Source organism: Thalassophryne amazonica, chromosome 17 (assembly GCF_902500255.1).
Source record: "Thalassophryne amazonica chromosome 17, fThaAma1.1, whole genome shotgun sequence".
Taxonomy (NCBI): Eukaryota; Metazoa; Chordata; class Actinopteri; order Batrachoidiformes; family Batrachoididae; genus Thalassophryne; species Thalassophryne amazonica.
This window is the reverse complement of record NC_047119.1, coordinates 32,997,404-33,018,054: the sequence shown is the minus strand read 5'-3', so window position 1 is coordinate 33,018,054 and position 20,651 is coordinate 32,997,404. Positions and strand designations below refer to the sequence as shown.

General features: G+C 38.6%; 1 protein-coding gene across 1 annotated transcript; it reads left to right on the top strand.

Moving 5' to 3' along the window:
- Positions 1–688: 688 nt before the first annotated feature.
- Positions 689–17,756, top strand: urm1 (ubiquitin related modifier 1). The gene is made up of 5 exons (XM_034192454.1): positions 689–765; positions 3,366–3,436; positions 11,468–11,549; positions 16,766–16,814; positions 17,112–17,756. Exons 1-5 carry the CDS (start codon positions 731–733, stop codon positions 17,178–17,180), a joined length of 306 nt encoding a protein of 101 aa, XP_034048345.1. The 5' UTR covers positions 689–730; the 3' UTR covers positions 17,181–17,756.
- The last annotated feature ends 2,895 nt before the right edge of the window (positions 17,757–20,651 follow it).

Sequence of the window (20,651 nt, the reverse complement as noted above, 5' to 3'; positions counted from 1 at the left end):
AAATGTCACTTATTTTATAAACACTACCTAATCTAGAGCCAGTGGATCCCCACGGGCAATGCACTTTTTTTTTAATATAAATTTGCAAAAAACTAAAAAAAAAAACAAAACAACAAAACAACAAAAAACTTTTATTCACTTTGTTATTATTCTGAGTAGAATTTGGGGGAAAGAGAAAACATAATGGGCTAAAGTAACTATTATTATTCGTAGTAGCAGTAGGATCAAAACTAATTTAACCTATATCTAAACACCACTTATGGAATGATCTACTCGTTTCTATTAAAATTTTATGCAGTATGATTCTTTCTTTTCTTTTTTCTCTTTCTTTTTTAACCAAAATTAGTTTATTTACTCTAAGTATTATTTTGTTAAACTTTAGTATATTGTTGTAAGTTATTTTTATACATCTTTTTTTTTTTCATTTATACATTTTCAAACACTTTCTGGTTGACCTGTTTAAGGTTATTATTAAAGTATTATAGTTACATGTATTTTTTTTTTCTGTTGTGCCTAATGTTTTGCTTTTTTCCTGTTTCTGAGGAACACTATGGAAATACGTAATTTGCGTTTTTGTGTTTATCATCGGACATTTAATGTTTTAGGTGTTTTAGGTAAATGTAACTGTTGTTGCCAACATAAATCAAATCAAATCAGAAAATAAAACCGTTTGCGGTAAAGCGATCACTTCCTGTTTCTCTGTCGACTGCTTCCTGTTTGTTCCGGCAATATGGCGGCGCCCACAGTGATCCATCTGGAGTTCGGGTAAGCGAATTTAAAGTCGTTGAAGGTGATTTATTGTGTATATTTTAGTGTCATATCTGTATTTATGCTACGATAGCGCGTTGCTTGAGTTACATTGTAGTTTTGTAAGTGTTTTAAAGCTTATTTAGCGTAAATAAAACCTCAAATCGACACAATGTAATCCTGCATCATTGTTTATGTGTCACTATTTGGGTATCTTTGTGACGGTAAAGTTGACAATGTATGTATGTATGTGTATTAGAGTAAAACCAAGTCAAGATGTGCTTGTAGCCTGTTAGCTTTAATACAAAGGGTTTTAACAAAGATACCAAATGAACCTTTTAAAAATTACAGCCATTTAATGCAGCACATTTTCATTGGCTAACCAAGTGGACGCACGCAAAATATGTATTATTAGAGATTTATTAAGACGATTTAATATAGATGACAATAAATGTACTCTTTGTGAAATGAATATAGAAACAACACCATATATTTTTTGAATACATCAAAACCCAAATGTTTTGGAAACACTTGCAGGACTGGATACAAAGTGAAATTATGACCCCAAGCCTCATTTCAAGAGACACTGTAACCTTTGGAGCCCTTCTTCAAAATAAGGACATTGAACTGTGTTACAACTTAGTCCTCTGTCCAGCCAAATTCTTTATACACAAAGACTACTCAAATCACCCCCCCCCCCCCCCCCCACACACACACACACACACACACACTTCAAAGGTTTTTAATAGAATTTGAACTGTATCTAAAATCCCTAAAATGTGTTAAATCAAATAGATAAACAATTTATGATATATTGAGCAAACTTTCTACAAATGCATAACCCCTTGTATAACAATTGGAATACTATTTTTATTTTTTTTTTTATTTTGTTGTATTGCACTTTATTTTTTTATTTGTGCGGCCTTCTTTGGTAATGTTATTGAGATGTTTATTACTGCCTCACTTGTGTATTATTGTTGTAAATAAATATTTTTGAAAAAAATGTATTATTTTAAATACACATTATTTTTACAGCCAATTCTCCTTAGACAAGTCACAGGATGAATACATGAACATTTTCAAGTCACAGAATATGTGTTGAGCTTAATTTGCATCCATTATTTAAGACTGTATGGTAAATCTGTTTGGAGTAGGCAGTTCTCAAAAACTGAGTGACCATGCAAGACATCCTTGACAATGCTGACAGAATTATATTTTTCTGTGCCTGTGATTGGAGAAACTTTGCGTAGTGAAGCTTTCATTTGTTGCATCTCTAGTCACAGATATATAGTAGAGTGGAACAGAGAAGGACTTTATTTTTTTTCTTTTTATTGTTGTTTATGCACCTATTACTTCTTACAGAAGTATTTTCTTTTATTGTTGTTTATCACCAATGACACCAGATCAAATTCCTTGTATGTTAGAACTTACTTGGCAATAAATTTGATTCTGATTCTGATTCAAATTGAACTGAATTGAATTTTCAGCTCGAGGGTGCCAAAAAAGGCACAAGGTAGACCTGTGCCTGAGTTTGATCTGTTTTCTTATATGAAAATCCATTGCTCACCAGTCTTTCTGCACAATCAGTCAGTTTTCTCAGCTTACCCAGGTCAGGTATCAGGTCAGTCACCCCAGCCAAGGCCAGTACTCATTTATAGTCTGGTGGACTGGGACAAGGAAGATGGAAGTATATTGTCCAAGGATACAGGTAGTGCCCTGTATTGTCTGTGGCTTGGAGAAAGATCTTTGGTGGACTGGTGTCCCATCCAGGGGAAGTTGAAGACTCTCATGCACTTCACATTATGTTACCTGGGAGGCATGGCTCACTACACTTGCACCCCGATACGATACATAACACAACACACCTATTATGATTTGATATATTTCGTGATACATCATTCTAAGGCTGTTCACAATAATTTTGTACAAAGTACCTGCGGTGAATGTTTAAAGAAACAAAGATGCTATCTGTTTCCTCTTTTTATATTTTGTATATTATATGAGTCAGTTTACTTTTCATGGTAACATGATACTTGTTTAAAATATATGATTCTCTACAGGCCCCAAGATACAGTTATCATAATACGTGATGTGTAGTCACACCCCTACTAACGTGAGATAAGCACCAGCCAGATGGGCCTCAGGGACTGTGCAGGTCTTACCGCTTCTTCTGTACATAAAATGCCCATTATAAAATTTCCACTTACCACTTAAAACAGTACATACTCATTGTACATTAATACGTAAACAAACAACATGTCTTCATCCTGACAGACAAGTGTCAAAAGTTTTCAAATATTCTGTCGGTCAGACATCTGGGCACAATGCCAGCTGGTGTCAAAGCAGTCAAGCCAGGGTGGATTGTTTAAGTAGCTCATAGTTTAAATTGATGTGATTTTCATACATTGTAGTAGCCACTGTTTCAACAACAAATGTTGTTGTCCATTCGGCTGTTCCCGTTTTGTGTTCGGGGTCGCCACAGCGGATACAACCAGATCCACATTGATATTTGGCACAAGTTTTACATTCTTTTACATTTTAAACCTGTAAAGATGTTTCTTATGGAAGTGTTTATTAGCTTTGAAGATTTTTAATCATGCATTTTACATTTCTCTCAGAGGAGGAGCGGAACTGCTGTTTGATGGCATGAAGGAACATCATGTGACTCTACCAAGCCAATCAGACCCTTGTGAGTATACCCTGTCGCTCTCAGATTTCTTACATTGTCTGACATTTATACCATAATTCTCTAATGTCCATATCTGTGTAGTCTGTCTGGTGAAAAACTCAAAAACCACACCCAGGTAGATTTTTATTGTCTCTGGCAATGTGCAAAATTACCTGAAGATGTGTAGTAACATTTTTCTCAGCAAAATTGTAAGTCTAAGTATGTTTTTTTTTTTTTTTTGAAGCACATTATAAATCCTGTTGCTCGCAAAGGAGGCAGTTTGCTCATGTTAACGGTAGCCCATTAGCATCTCATTACATGATGCTAGCAAGTTTCCATGCTTTGCATCATGTTTTGTAACACAAGTGAATTTTTGAGACACGTGAATGATTAAATGTGAATCACTGGTTTAAGGTGCTCCCCTCGCCTCAGGTCCTCAGCCCACCACAAGCATCATTAAGCACATTATAAATCTCAATACTCACAATGAAGGCTCAGGCTAACATTAGGTACAATGTCAAGGTGCTGACATTGCACCCAACACCAAGCTCGCATCAAGCCAGTTATACAATATATAAAGACTGAGACTTTACTGAAGTAAGTAAACAGTGCTGCAGCACAGTGACAGAATTTACCAATTATCAACTGCAACTGGATTAAATATATTTAATTGAAAATGATATTGGAACATCTTTCTCAGTATTTTCCCAATAATTCCTCAAAGGAAAGACTGATTCAACAGATTATAGCCAAATGTATTGGCTATGCTTATAATAAAATAATATTTTATTCATCAACTCATATTTCATAAATACTATGATGAAAGAAACTTCCTGTTAACAGTATTATTACAGTGTTGATAGATTGTACTGAAAATGTTCAAAAGTTCTGAAACACAAGTTTGACATCCACAGATGAAATTAGTAGCATTAATGACAAGGTTCGTATGGGTGCTTGAATTTGAATCTTGTGATGCCAAGGTTGGTAAGTGCTTGAATTTTGAATAAAGTACTTGAAATTGTATCCTGCATTCTTTCCCAACAAATAGCTGTCTGACTGAATAGTTATTTTATTACTTAGTTGTTTATTTAGTTGTTTCTAGTATAATAGCATCTCTTTTAAGGAGATAAAAAGTTGTAAGGTGCTGGAAAAGCTTGAAAATGGACCTTGAAAGTGCTTGAATTTGACTTTGGAAAAGATGTTTGAACCATGTTTTTACTTGTCTAACCATTCAAATAACCTAGTTCTTGCTAGTGTTATAACAGAGTAACAGCCCATTACAGTGCAATCAATTTGGCTGTTATGTTGTTTTCGGGTGGGGGGGGGGAGCTAAAAAATGATCATTTCTCTAAGTTGATTGTGGATCCGCTGCTTCTGATTCATAAGCAGCGGATCCACACTTTATTCATCAATCTCCGTCAAAGCCATTTAAAGATGTCAGTCGTGACTTACGTTTCTACTGATTAAAGTTGCTAACCGGGACTCGTCTGTTGTTGCGGGAAAGAAACGGGAATCGTCCACCGTTTCACACTGGACAGTTTTTCGCCGGGCAGCCAATGCTGAGGTTCTGTGGTGTAGACTGGACCATTAATATCTCCAGCTTCGCCGGGTTATAAAGTGAAGTTACGGTCCCTCATGTCAAGGAAAAATAATAATAATAATAATACCCTCCGTGTGTTGTTGCGGGGCGTGACTGATTAAACATCGTTCCTCCAAATGCTGCGGCTGTCTGCCAAGTAAAGTTGGAAAGATCGATTCCGGAATCAATAACTTCAAAGCGAATCGCCGTTTTAAATCACAGTGGCAGCACGGTGTCTTAGTGGTTAACGCTGTTGCCTCACAGCAAGAAGGTCATGGGTTCGATTCCCACCTGTGGCCTTCTGTGTGGAGTTTGCATGTTCTCCCCGTCTTTGCGTGGGTTTCCTCTGGGTGCTCCGGTTTCCTCCAACATTTAAAGACATGCAGGTTAGGTGAATTGGAAACTTTATAATTGTCCAGGTCCCCCTTGCAAAAGAGGTCTCGATTTCAATGAGACTAACCTGTTTGAATAAAGGTTAAATTAAAATCAAATGACACCTCTTTCCAAGCATTGCAATACAAACTACAACAGACCAAAACTGTTTTTTTTTCCCCAAAATGAGATGTCCTCCATTCTTTGTGAATTACATTGATCTTGACATGCAGCTGGCTGCAAGACCGGAGCTCAGGGACAGTCAACAAATTACCACGGCAAAAGGAAATGCTTTGATAAAAACTCAATAACATCACATTTATGGCTTGTGGTGCCACCAAACTCACGTCACACACCAGTGAAATACCTCTGGTTGTACTACAGCACTTAGATTGGAAAAATGTACTGTTATATCATTTCCGAAATTTTTTTATTGTAACTTAAATAAAATCTCAGTAACTCTTTATTTATATCTCTATATCTATGGCTTGTAGTGCCACCAAACTCATGTCACACAGCAATGAACTCCCTCTGGTTGTACTTGTTTGGGGGCGGGGGATTTGGTCAGTTGTAGGTTGTTGTCTGTATTACGAAGGTGAAAAGAGAGATTTGCTTTGAAGTTATTGATTCCAAAAGGTCAAATCTGAATATCTTTCCAACTTCACTGAACTAACAACAATAATGTGATTGTGACTACACGCCGTTTGCTAACTCCCCGACCATGTGAAGAAGGTGATGTTGGTGCATCAAGATATAATGCTGAAACTGGCCTGAACCCCTGAACACAAAAATTTGCAGAGTTTTATATGAATCACTCCCTCTCTGTGTCCAGGAGTCTTGTAAGCAGAATTCTTAGAAAATCATTTTCAATAAAACGTGACACATTAATAAACATATCAGGTGAAGCTGTGCATGAAGGAATATAATTGGTAGTTCAACTTCAAGGGTAGATAATTGGAATTTTGTGTTTTAAGTAATGCATCAAAGTGTATGATATTGACATTATCAAAGCAGCTCCTCCTAAACCGCTATATGGATTTTAGTTAAACTTCACACATTGGTAGCACATCATGTGGAGATGTGCATGGAGGAGAATCATTGTAGTTCATCATCTTCAATGGGAGATAGTTGGACTTTTGTTTTTAAATAATGCATCATAGAATGTGATATTGATGTCATAAGAGCAATTCCTCTTAAACCGCTTTATGAATCTCAGTGAAATTTCACACATTGGTAGCACACCATGTGAGGAGCTACACTCCATGCTCATTTTCACAGGCAGGTTTGTGGCAAGTCCAGAAGGAACAAAAATAAATTTTCAGGAGAAGGAACATATGTTTACCATGGCAGTTTTATTTTAAACAGAGTTTGTCTACATGCTCTTCTTAAACTTTGGTGTTAAAACAGCTGCCTCACTGTAAAAATGTGTGAGGGGAAGAGAGAGGAATATGTGTCTTTGGCATTTTACAAAACAAAGGGTGTTCATCCACGGTGCCGCTGTTACCACGACAACAAAAAGACAAAAGTTGACCAGAAGAGGGAATGTCAGCCAGATATGACCTCGCTGCTCCAGCTGACTGGTGTCCGCGTGTGTCCCCAAGATGCTAGAAAACCCTGAACGTAGCCACATACGGTGTGAAATAACTCAACACAAGACGGATTCATCGGACGGTTTTCGGGTGCGTTTGCTAATCTCAATGTGAAAAGGTTGTTTAGGATTTCTTGTACCCCGCATAGCGTCATGGGTGAGAGAGAGTACACCGGGTGGGTGCGCGCGGGGGGTGTGCGCCGGGGAGGCAGTTATAATTGCTTCTGAATCCTTCGTATTTCTCTTTGACCCCAGCCTGTGATTGATGACCCTCGACTGAAAGGCCCCACCCCCGTTCCCGTTCTCTATCAGGCCTCGACACGCAAACACACACACACACACACACACGCGCAAACACACAAGTGCTACACAAACCTCATTTTTGCCTTTCTCATCAGTACAGAGATGGATTCCCGCCACCCCCATCCATGTGACCATCATAATCATATGGAGAGGGGGGTGAAAAATAAGGCACACAAAGGAAAATTTGGTTTTGAATTGGTGTCAAAATGGCGCCTTTTCCATCCCATCCCATCACACCTCCTTTCCACCCACGTAACGCAGCTGCCCCAAGATGCATCACGACTCTGCAAAGCGTTTTCCATCTCCTGGCTGTATGCCCCCAGCCCCCCACGCTCTACCTGGACTGCAGGCCCTCACCTCCTTGAGCAGCTTCTTATTTCATTTATTTTCCATGTTGTCTTTGCGTCCACACGTGTCTTTATATTTCAGGCTGCAGATGCTTTTACTATGTATCAACAACCTTCCACAGGAATACAGCAGCGCCTGATCCGTGTTTTCCTGTTTTCTTTTTTTTTTTTTTTTTTTAAACCCCAGTCAATGAAAGCTTGAATTATGGCCGACCTGTTTATTGTTAAAGATTTGCTGTGTGCAACTTTTAACGTTTGCTTGTGTGAGTGGATGTGGAAAGGTGGGAAATGATAAAAAAAAAAAGAAAAAGGAGAAGGCCAGAGGCTGAAGGGAGGAGACTGGATTTTATGAGAGGGAACACTAATGAAAAAGTAAATGGGCAAGAACCTGAAAGAGAGAATAAGAGGTAATGGTGGAGAAAAATACCAATAGTCAAAGGCAGGAGAGCGAGTGAAGGAGTCACCGCAAAGAAGGAGTTACGACTGCTGGACTGATGAGTTCTCCTTTTTGCCCCGTAGAGGTGCAGGTCAATATTCAGTGCAGTGTGTGTGTGTGTTGGAGGACAGCGTATTTGTCCTTTTTTGTGTGTGTTACCCTGAAACCATAGAAAACTAGCACTATCATTACACAACTGAGCTGCCCCTCAGCACTGCAATTAACCAAGACACCGTGCACTCAGGCACTGCACATGCACACATACACACTACAAACATCAACTCATTAACAGTCAGTCACTTGTCGAACCACAGGGGCTAGAGAGGTGCCTCCAGAAAACTCTTATTACCCGAGGCCATCAAATATGGCCATCGGGTATGGCAAAGACTTTGCGTCTGTCCCTCCATCCGTCCATCTGTCTGTGCTCAGCATAAGTCCAGTCCTATTATTACTGAAGTCTTCATATTTACAGGGAACATTCTTGGGACACAGACCTTGGACAAGATCAAAGATGGCTAACCTTGACACTATTTTAAGAGGTTAAAAAGACACATTCTGTTTCATTCCTTTCGTTTTTTTTTTTTTTGAGAAGCGGGGGTGACAACCAATCAGAGTAGAGCAGCACCGTGATTTAAGTAGCTAGTGTCTAGCTAGCTGCAAACTCTGTTTCGTTTGTGTGTAATATATACTTTTGTCACATATCATGTAAAAGCTAGCAAGAAATAAATAAAATGGACTGCATTTATATAGCACTTTTCCATCTGCATCAGGCGCTCAAAGTGCTTTATAATAATGCCTCACATTCACCCCATTGTAAGGGTGCTGCCATACAAGGTACTCACTACACACCGGGAGCAACTAGGGGATCAAGGACCTTTCCCAAGGGCCCTCAGTGATTTTTCGGTCATGCTGGGATTTGAATCGAGCATCCTCTGGTCTCAAGCCCAACGCTTTCACCACTAGACCATCACCTCCCCATGGAGTATAGAAATAAACACTTCTAAAACTGAAACCACTGTTTTTGGAACCCGATAACACCTCTGAAGTGATTTGCAAGACATTTCACCAACATTAGCCTGGTGATGTCACTGGCTGGTGTAGCTAGCTGCAAACTCTGTTTCGTTTGTGTGTAAATATAACCTCTTTGTCATCATGAATTGAGGCAGTGAAATTTAGGGAGCAGATGAATAATGTTCCAGGAAATAATTGATTTTGTTTTGGAGGTGACCCAGAGTATATTTTGTAACTGAGGAATGTTTGGCACATAGCAGCATGTAAATCGAAAAGTTGTGAGAGGAAATTTAGTGAGCAGGTGCATAATGATCCAGAAAATCAGGGGTTTTATTTTGAATTTGAGCCTTTAACATATTTTGAAAAACATCCCCACAGCATGAAGCTGCCACAGTCAGGCTTCGCTGTAGGGATGGTGCCTGGTTTCCTCCAAACATGATGCCTGGCATTCACACCAGAGAGATTGATCTTTGCCCCTCAGAGCAGAGAATCTTGTTTGACTTTGACTTCATGCTTGGTTTGTGCTCTGACATACACTGTTAACTGTGGGACCTTATATGTAGACAGGTGTGTGTTTTTGCAAATCATGTCCAATCAACTGAATTTACCCCAGGTGGACTCCAGTTAAGCTGTAGAAACGGCTCAAGGGTGATCAGTGGAAACAGGATGCACCTGAGCTCAGTTTTGAGCTTCATGGCAAAGGGTCTGAATACTTACATGGATATGATTTCTTAGGGTTTTTTTTGTTTGTTTGTTTTTTTTTTTTATAAGTTTGAAAAAAAAAAATTCATTTTTTTATGTTGTCATTATGGGGTACTGTATGTAGGATTTTGAGTGGAAAAATTACTCATCCATTTTGGAATAAGGCTGTAACATAAAAAATGTGCATAAAGTGAAGTGCTGTGAGTACTTTCCAGATGCATACGTATATTATAAGGAGTTGGGCTACTAGTACATAGATATGGGTTTGATTCCTGGTCATGTTACCCGTCTAACATATTTGTTGTGATCTAGCCATTAACGCAACCTTATTTTGTTGATTTACACAGGAAAAGTGAGTTATTGTAAACAAAAAATTAGAATGCAATGACCTGCTTTGATGCTTCTTCTTTCACTTCATTTTTATACTTCATCTGTATAACCGAGACTGAATAGTGTTCCTTGTGCAGTGCCTTAAAATTAAAACAGGGTTAGATGCCAGTCAGGTTGTGCCGAATTAACTAAAACCTGAAGTTGCTCCTTTCTCCTGCGTCGTCCTGAGTGGAGTCCAGATGAAAAGTGAAACCTTTGAAAAATCTTGATGACATTAGTTTGGGTTGACTCCCCGTCATCCTTGTAGCTGCTCCAGCTACTGCTTTTCCTCTCTTTTCTCCCCATCCTTCTTCTGTTTATTTTCTTTCACTTTGTTCATTTCCTTCCATCATCTCTGGTGTTCTTTTTGGGAAGTTGCGGATGCTGATGCTGCTGGTGCTGACTGCGTATATGTCAGCGTGTGACGTGGCTCCTGTCGTTATCGCAGTCCTCGTGCTGCTGCGTAAGCGGCTTTCATCACATCACAGATAGTCCTTACAAATGAATTTTAGATTTGCTTGTAGATATTTGTAGATTTGTTTGTGTGCAAATTAAAACACCGCTGTCCCTGTTTTCTTACCCCATTTTGAGTCTTATTGTTTTAATGTGGCCATAACAATAATATATTCATTGTTCAATGTTTAGTGGAGATTTATCCTAAAACCTGTCATTGGCTTTGTAATGGACGTTCTGTCTGACTGAGGCTCGACCTTTTGTTGAGACAAGGTCAATCTGATTGTTCAAGAGGTCAGACGCATAGAAAATTCAAGCATCATTAATATTCAGACCTATGGGGGAAAAGCTTTTTATTTATTGTGCGTCTCTTCAAGAAAATGAAATGACATTTTGCTGTTGAATTTTTTTGTTTTCCTGAATTTGAAGATTTCAAGACTAGAATGGGGATGGACAGCCATTCTGAAAATTGCATTTTGATCTTTTATGGATGTAGATATTTTGGACCAAAGCTGATTTGATTATGTGTTTTGTTTCGCTTCTTATGTTGAAGATATTTCAATGTTTTATCAGTGCTGATTATCCATATCGAGCCCTTATTTTCTTATTTATACATTCAAACCTTTGTTTCACCAAGGTGAATACAGGCGCACTTGGTCATTGACATCAGTCTCCCCAGCCCCCAGTGTCCCCTGCTGTCCCCCAAACCCAGACAGACACACACATACACACCAACACACACCCTCATACATACATAAACATGCACGCAGACACGCAATCATGTAGTCTTGTCCCGCCTGGTGCTTCTGTCGCGTCACATCGACCAGGGGGCTTCAACTACGCACCTTGACCCATAACCTCTGACCTGTAACCTTGTGTGTGTGTGTTCTAGGGGACATGAAGCAGCTGCTGGCCTGGATCCAACAGAACCTGCTGAAGGAGCGGCCCGAGTTCTTTGTGCAAGGAGAGACTGTGTGAGTCTGCATGTACTTGACTAAAAACATTGTGTTGTCAGACCTAAAAACAGCATGTTAAAAGATCCCGGATATCATATTGAATGTTTGAAAAATATGATATAAAAGGGACGAAACACACCCACTTAAAATGTTAAAAACGTTAAAGAGCAGAGTGCACAAACGCGTTTAAGGAGACCAAAATCGTCTCGTTTGAGGAGCCCAAAAAAAATCTTGTTTAAGGAGCCCAAAAACATCGTGTATGAGAAGCCCAAAAGTGTCGCGTTTGAGGAGCCCAAAAGTGTCGCGTTTGAGGAGCCCAATAACGTCTCATTTAGGGCCCCTTCACACATAGTGCGAATTTGAATTGCGCATGAAGCAGGAATCGTATGCAAAACGTGTAAAATCGTAGCTGCCTCCAATGCCTCATACACCTGTTGCTACAACTATTTGTGCACACCAGCCACATGAAAGACAAGGGGTGCGCTGTGAGAGCCATCGAACCTCTCGTGGAGGTGTCGGCCAAATTCCCAGGTGAACACGCATAAACATCTAACACCGCTCGCATGGCACTTACAAAATGTGTGGCCATTCGGTAGTGTTAACACGACAACCGTCAGGCAGACAATGACTGTCGAAATGGATGTGTCGAACTGGATGGATTGTATAAGTGCCCCCAGAATGTGGCTTTGCAAACAGACACAGTGACACATTGGTGTGTGTGCTGAACTGACAGGGGGTTGTGGCCGCAGACAGAACGGACTGTGGAGATCTGTGGATCTGGACATGACAGCTGGGGAACACATACCATGTTTGGACGGACATGGACTACAATTATCCTCTGTGGACGCACGCGTGTCTGCTTACTTCCTCATGTGGACATAAATAAAACTTAAAACACTGTGGCGATGGGCTGCAGCGAGCCCGCGCACAGTGTGCACATTGACAGGCTTCCCCAGGTTTTGAAATGGACCGTCAGATCATAACACGCAGCTGGCAATCTGTCATGTCACCCACGTGAGCTCTGTTCACCTTGATGCGGTTGTCCTACAGAGCGCCACCCACAAGACACGCATGTCGCGCAGAACACTCTGGACCGTAGATGTGGAATGGATGAGAGTGCCCCGCTTCTCATTCATGTCATTTCACGACTGTACATCTGTGACCATGATTCGTCTACAGAGGAACAGATGGATCATATTTGTATTGTCCGCTTGATAAGAGGGATTCAATAAATGCAGTGTTTTTATATGGTGTGTGTTTTTTTTTGTTTTTTTTAAATATGTCCATGTGCTTCCTGATATCAGGCAGTTTCCTGCACCTTTCACAGGACAGCGGTGGTAGCCCAGTGGCAAAGTTTCTGAATGGCAACCAGAGCTTTTGGAAAGTGCAGGTTCAATTCCCGTGGGTGGCATGTAAATTTTTTTTTTTTCACAGCAGGTGCGTGATTGTAACCACGTCGTGCAGCTGCTCGCCACTGTGTTCCCGCATGCACAACCATTGCAGCGGCATTGTGCATGCCTGCCCATTGGCGTGATGTTTGCGTGGTTCGCTCATATGATCTGTACCGACGGGAGTCGCCCTGAGTTGTACATATTCACACTCTGTGTGAAGGGGCCTTTAAGGAGTCCAAAAATTTCTTGTTTGAGGAACCCAAACGCGTCTCGCATTTGAGGAGCCCAAACCATCTTCTTTGAAGTCTCCAAAAATGATGCTTTTGAGGAGCCCAAACACGTCTCGTGTTTGAGGAGTCCAAGAACGTCTTATTTGAGGAGCCCAAAAATGTTTTGTTTAAGAAGCCCAAAACCATCTCCTTTGAAGACTCCAAAAATGATGTTTTTGAGGAGCCCAAGTGCGTCTCATTTTTGAGGAGCCCAAGCGCGTCTCATTTTTGAGGAGCCCAAATATGTCGCGTTTGAGGAGCCCAAACATGTTCCGTTTTTAAGGAGCCCAAAAACGTCTCATTTGACAAGCCCAAAAAAACATGCCTCATTTTTGCATTCCTTTTCTATACCTTGTTAATCTAATGTCATGGGGTGGGTGGAGCCTATGCCATTAATCATGTGTGGGTGAGAGGTGGGGTACACGCTGGACAGCACGTCAGTCTATCAGAATTCTACATATGGACAAATGAACACCTTCCCACCTCCAGTCAAATTAGTCTCCATTTCACTGAACCTGTATGTGTTTGGAAGTGGGAGCATCTGGAGGGAACTCATGCAAACACCGGGAGAACATGCAAACTCCACACAGAAAAAGACCAGGTCGGCAGTGATCCCAGGACCTTCTCACTGTGAGGCAGCAGTGCTAACCACTCAGCCACTGTGCTGTCCTATGCTGCATTTAAAGGAGCCCAAAAATGGCACATTTAAGGAGCACCAAAATACAGCATTTAAGAAGACAAAAGTCGCTCTATGCAGTTTTCAAGCATTTTCTTAGCGGTATCGGTGGCTTCCCTCATTGTCTTCACTCAGTTTTGGAGAACTGCTATTGCAGACAGATTTAATAAACGTATTGGACTGTGGGTCCAAGACATTTTCAGTGACTTAGTAATGTTCATGTGTCCATCTTCTGACTTGTCCAAGAAAGCTGGGGGGGAAAGTGATCATTTGTTTTTGTAAATTGGGGTATGTACTTATGCACACCCTTAATTTGGCTTTTTTTTATTTAACTGATGACATAAATTAGAGATTGTTTGCACTCTGAGTTTAAAGGGCATCATTTTACAAATTTTAGTATGAATTTTAACTTTTTTTTTGTTTTTTTTTTAATGTCAACCAATGAAATGTGGCCACTGTACATGTAGAAATTCAACCTTCTCATCAAATTTACCTGCTTTTCATCACTTAGGAAGACCTTCTGTACTTTCAGCCATCACTGTTTTTTTAAACATATCCCAGTGTACACAAGATGTGAATTTATTTGAATGTAGTGTTGAGCAAAAATAAAGACGTGCACGTTTACACGTGCAACTGGGCGCTGTACTTCCCGCATGTGCCTGTAATATTTAAACGCGACATTTTTTTAAAACCAGCACAACTAATAATTTTTTCTTTTCTTTCCTTTTTTTTTCCCTCTTTCTTTCTCCCTGTGTGTTGGGGGTGTGTGGCTCCAGCGCTCCCAGCAGCCTTATAAGACTGGCTGACTTTTACAGCTGCCTTTGTGCACGACTATTTATAGCAGCACCTAACCAGTGAATGGACAGAACGCCGGGCTCCCTATAAACCTTATAGATTAGATGCATTTGTGCACTTTGTTTGCAGTACGCACTGTTTTCTGAGTAAACCGTCATCAAGGTTCATTATCTTTCAGGAAAGATTTACAGGGAACTGTGCATGTATTTAGTTCAGTCTTCTTTCCTCATTATCATTTTTTTTATGCACATGCTCATCTACTCACATGCGCGTTTGAGCAGTGGCGTTCCTCTCGTGCTGCATTTCATGTGGACGGAAGCTCTTTTGAACGCTGCAAGAAATGTCTGCATCTGATTCCAACATTGATTGTTCCGCTTATCTCTTGCTCCGCGTTAACTGAAGTGCTCACGTTCAGAGAAATTCACGAACATCTGTTAAAATGCACGCACCCTCGAGGAGCCCACCCCCCACCCACCCATTATTATTCCCAATTATCCACATGGTGAAAGTGCAGATTTGTTTTTAGGCTTCATCTGCGCTTTTAGGCCCTTATTAATTTCAAGTTTATGGCTTGTTTTATTTGTTTGTTAGTTTTGTTTTTGTGCTTGCTGCAGTCTTTTAAACCTTTTTTTGGTTTGTTGTTGTTGTAAGGCAGAAAACCTTTCTTTCAGTGATGTGCAGTATAATTATTCTGTGTATATTATTAGATACTGTGTTTTGTATGTTATATTTATGTCAATGAGCAGTCTTTATTCCATCTTTATGATCAAACATATGGTAACATGAACACACTCATACTCAGTACGGATACATATATACTTATCATACATGTTATTAATTTATTACTGTTTTATGTGAAACAAAATGTCAGATTTGATGTCTCCATTTGTCTGAGCTACGCTTTACTGTAGATTGATTCTATATTTTATGTATTTTAAACATTTTCTTTACCTACAGAGTATTATAAATACTGTGAATGATCAACCATGTTTTTTAAAGCACACATGCTCCAAAATTAAGAAAATCATCTGAATGTCATAATTTAGAATAAAGAGAGCCTTGCTATATTAAACATATCATGTCACTACACTTTTTACCATGAAACTGAATTCTTTTGAGTGATCTATTTCAAGGTTTTACAAGACTTACCAATTAATTATTTATTGATTAACTCCTATTTGTTGTCATTTTGTTAACTCAGGTTTCTCTTAATCTGAAATGGTTTGTTACTTTCTTGGTGAAAATATACAAATGTAAAAAAAATAAAAAATAAAAATGAGCGTTTGAAATTTGAAAGGTCTTTTACTGGTGTTTTAAGAAGGTAAACATGCATTATTTATGTGTGTGTGTGTGTGTGTGTGTGTGTGTGTGTGTGTGTGGTGTGTGTGTGGTGTGTGTGTGTGTGTGTGTGTGTGTGTGTGTGTGTGTGTGTGTGTGTGTGTTGTGCAAACACTACAGCACTTAAGACTACTGCAGGGTGTCCTAAACTGTTCAGATTAAAAAAAAATTTCTTTCACTTTTCTTTTGTTTTTTCTACATATTGTCACCTTCCTAAAATAGTGGACGAAGTCATGTTTTGGAAACTGACTTTGTCCACTATTTAGGAAGGTGACAATATTTTAGTTTTGTCCAAATTAAACCAGTCTGTCCATCAGAAAGTCACTCTTTTAATCAGTCTACTTTCTTTAATAAAGTAGACTTTTTTTAAAGGACCAATTTATTTATTTTTTTTTCTCAATTGGTCCATTAGTGAGGTATAATGAATTTACACATTTACAGCAACACTAATGTTTTTCACAGTAATATGTGCTGTTTTATGCAGTATTATAGTAGTACTGAGTGTGTGAATTGCATACTTTGTGGCCATAACCACACACAGACATGTAAAATTGTTTCACAAGTGTTACATCTTACCTTAAGTTAAAAATCAATGTTCAATTTGCACAACTTACTTAATAATGATATTAATAATAATAAAGAATTATGTCTCATAATTCCAAGATAATTTGTAATATTATTATTGGAGGAAAAAGTTTTTATTTCCTGTTGTTTGTGCCTTTGGAGTCTGACATTTGGGAAAATCTCTCCCCCCCCCCCTCACAGGAGCCCTGGGATTCTGGTGCTTATCAATGATGCAGACTGGGAGCTGATGGTGAGCACTGGGAGTTGTGTTGACTGACAGATGATGTGCAGTAGCAGTTTTGTTTTTTATTATTATTATTTAACACGCATCTCCAGGATGCACCTTACAGCAATAAAACCACAGAAAACATTCACATCTTCTATGCTGTTCTTTGAATCTGTCGATTCCACACTGGATTAAATGACAGGAAATATTTAACGTTATTTGTGGAAACATGGAACAGTATCCAGGCTAGCATCTGTAAACACTTATTTCTGCAGTTGCGTTTTGAATATTGAGGTGTTTTGTACTGTTTCCGGTCCTCAGGGACAGTTGGAGTACCAACTACAGGACCACGACAACATTGTGTTTATCTCCACTCTTCACGGAGGATAAAGGATGAAGGAAAATGCCAGTGTGTCCTTGACAACTCTGTATCACAGACTCTGTTTTTTTTTCCCCTCCACATCGCAGTAAAACGTGCCCCTATTGGACGCCGGGGCTCTGCTGCGCCTCACCAAGAGGTGATGGATGTTGGTTTGCAGGAATGAGTGGAGATTCAGAGACGGTTACCAAGAAAAACGAAGGAGCTATGAGAGTGAAACTGTGTACCCGTATGCGTAGAACGCAGCTTTTTCCATCATTACATCCACACGTTGAGTAGACAGCGGGAACCTTTAACCTTCATCCAAAACTGACCTCCTCTCCAGCATGAAGATGGCCTCTGCAACTCTGGACTTTAGAATACAGTCAGTCTTAAATCGTCTGTCAGGTCTCACCAAATAAGCATTGATTATTTCTTAATGATTTAACTGCCGTGTTGTGTCTCAAGAGCAAACTCAGCCTGAATTATTTTACCACATATTACCATATGTTTAGGTGAATTTAACAAAGTGTATTTAAATTTTACATGATTTTGGGTATTCTTCTATTATGCTTCATTTTAAAAACAACCAAATAAATGCTTTTTTTTTAATGTGTGTGTGTGTGTCTCTATACATATATTGAGAGAGAGAGGTGTTGTTCAAATAAATCCTTCGGTTTTGTGCTCTTCACATTTCTGATTGAATTTTTTTGTGTGTACACACCTTTAAAATACATTGGAGGGAGGAAATGTCAACCAAAGTACTATAAAATACTGTGCAATACTCTTATGGACCCCATTCTTTGTGTATAAAGGTATTTTCTTTATTAATATGTCAATATTGACAACATTTTGCATTTACAGGTATTAACTTCAAGAAAGTCAAATCTACGATAATTTATTTAGTTTACTAAAGACAGTAATGAACATTTTTCAAAAACAATCAACAACAACCCCTGACAGGCCAAAATCTGAATGCACAAATACACCAATTGGGGAAAATTCATGGAAAAAGCCTCAAATGATTTATTTATTTTTTTATTAAACTTTAGCTGGTTAACCCAGATGATTTAGTTTTAAAAGTTAAAGCATAGTCACACCAGTTATTAATTTTGTATAGTTCTTTATTCTTGGCTCTTTATCAATAAGATATTTTCAACCTTTTCATTTTGTAGCATCTGTGATATATATATATATAATCTGTTTAGTGCTTTCATGTGTAACATGTTTGTACTGTATATTTACAGGTATTCCTGTAAATATAAAAAAATTGGGAGGGAGGGGGGATGATATTTGCTATATGCTAAAATATCACTTCAAATGATTGGTTTGAGTAATTCCAAAACCTTTTTTTTTTTTTTTTTTTTTTTTTTTTTGACTGTCACCTGCAAGGCTTAAATCATTTAAAAATAATAAGCTGCTAAATAAACATTTTAAATAAATTGAATAAGTATAATGTGTGACCACTTTAAATTTAAAAATGGGTGTTTTTTTTTTAGGTGAGAAAATTGCAGCTTGCTTTAGATGGTCTGCAATTTATTTAAAAAAAATTTAAGCAGGTTTTTACAATAATTTTATTGAGTGATTATTTACATTCTTGCCATGTACAACTAGAAATACTTCAGTTTTTTTATATTATTATTTGAATATGATTTTAACTTTTAGCAATAGTTAATGAAATTGGAAAAATAAATGTTTTGGCATTTACAATCAGATTTTCTGTTGTCCCATAGATGGGGAAGAAAATATATAAACATCTGCAAACAGGCCTCGAACCAAATGTTTTAGGATTTTGCATCAGTGTTCAATAATTGGCCATGATTGCTGATATCTGATTGATTTAAGTCCAAGATGGATTTGTTCTCTCTGCACTTTGGGCCTGATTAAAGGAGACTTGAGGGACTTCTGCTGTTCAGCTGGAATATTCATAAGAGGGGGTGCAGAGTAAACTGCACGACCACTGCGGGAGGTCGAGGTCTAGCCTCCGGGCTGCCCTCCCCTGAGTGCCGGGGGCGACCTAAAACCTTTTCTCGTTTGTGAAGTCCGATTTGCAACGGGAAACTGACCGATAATGGCTGCTAGAAAGGAAATGCAAATGATACTGCAAAGGGGGAGAACATGTAGGCCCAGACACTACCCACATGATGATCCACTACCAAAAAACCCACTGTTTTGAAAGAATTTTAAATGTTTAGAGGTTTTTTTTTTTTGCATTTATAATTGGCTATATTTAATATGATGAAATTCTCTGTCCCTATTTATGGTTCCTGCACTGTGATTTAAATGTGCCAGGTTTTAAATTTTGGAGGCCGAGAGGAAGAGGAGGGGCTCCCTCCACAGAGTCCTGCAGGATTTGGACCAAAGAAAAATGGACCTGCACCATTCCAGTTCCCACAGCCAGAGAGAGGAAGATAATGAGGGTCCACTTCATCATCACATCACCTCTGGATAAGGTGCACACATCTCTAGTCAGGAACACCAACATGCTGGCATGTTATGGAATCACAAATGGAAAATGTGTGCATGCAGGAAAATCCAACATGTTAGGCCCATATGCTGCCAGAATTAGTCTTAATCCTTCAATCTGAGAGCAAAAACCGACATTTGTTTAATTGCTCCCACATCACTGGGTGCATGTTTATGCCCAAAACGTGTAAATACATTTAATATCTGACAAATTGATAAAGTTATAACGTACAAAACCACACAGCCTGTGTTCATCCAGCTCATTTTAATTCAGTGAAATTATCTCCAGCATCTATGGCCACAATCAGTCACAAGAGGATTTAAATAATGTAGAAGCACATTCAGCTGTAGTTGTCTGTCAACTGCAAGGTGCTATTTTATAGAAAGCACATGTGGTAATAATACAGGACAGGTTTTAAATAAAAGTATTATTTACAATCACAAATATGTTTAAAATTAAAAACATTTATCTACAATAATGATTAATTCCTTTAAAATATATATTTTTTTGCTTATAATGTGATTACAGCTGAGAACAAATTATATATATATATATATATATATATATATATATATATACACGATAATCTTGTAAAAATATTTTTGGAAAATATTTCACATAATATTCATCCGTATTAATATTAACTGTTAACTCACAATGAATATTTTTGAAACAATAAATTATATTTTAGCACTTCTTGTAATAAAAAATAAATAAGGAAAAAAATCCCCACGTGGGCAAAGAAAAGTCCCACGTGATTTGACGCACGAGGCCTCTGGTGTGATATTTATTTATTTATTTATTGTGTTGATTTTGTAACTCTACTGCAGCTGTCAGTGCTTTCCCTAACATTATTATTTTTAGTAGTAGTATTTCTTCTATTTTACTAGCCTAACCGTGTTTGAACTGAGGTGGAATTAATCCGGCCTTGGGACATTTAAATAAAGCATTTGTCGTCATATTTACTAAGAATTTTCCAGCATTTTTAAAATCCTTGCTTCGCTTCACTTTGCCTCGTTATCTTTTTATTACGTCA

What these genes read in the sequence shown, in the direction of transcription:
- urm1 (XM_034192454.1), top strand. Translation starts at nt 731, where the DNA reads ATGGCGGCGCCCACAGTGATCCATCTGGAGTTCGG. An exon ending in GTGATCCATCTGGAGTTCGG is followed by an intron (nt 766 to 3,365) that starts GTAAGCGAATTT and finishes CATTTCTCTCAG; the next exon opens with AGGAGGAGCGGAACTGCTGT. An exon ending in TTTGTGCAAGGAGAGACTGT is followed by an intron (nt 11,550 to 16,765) that starts GTGAGTCTGCAT and finishes CCCCCCTCACAG; the next exon opens with GAGCCCTGGGATTCTGGTGC.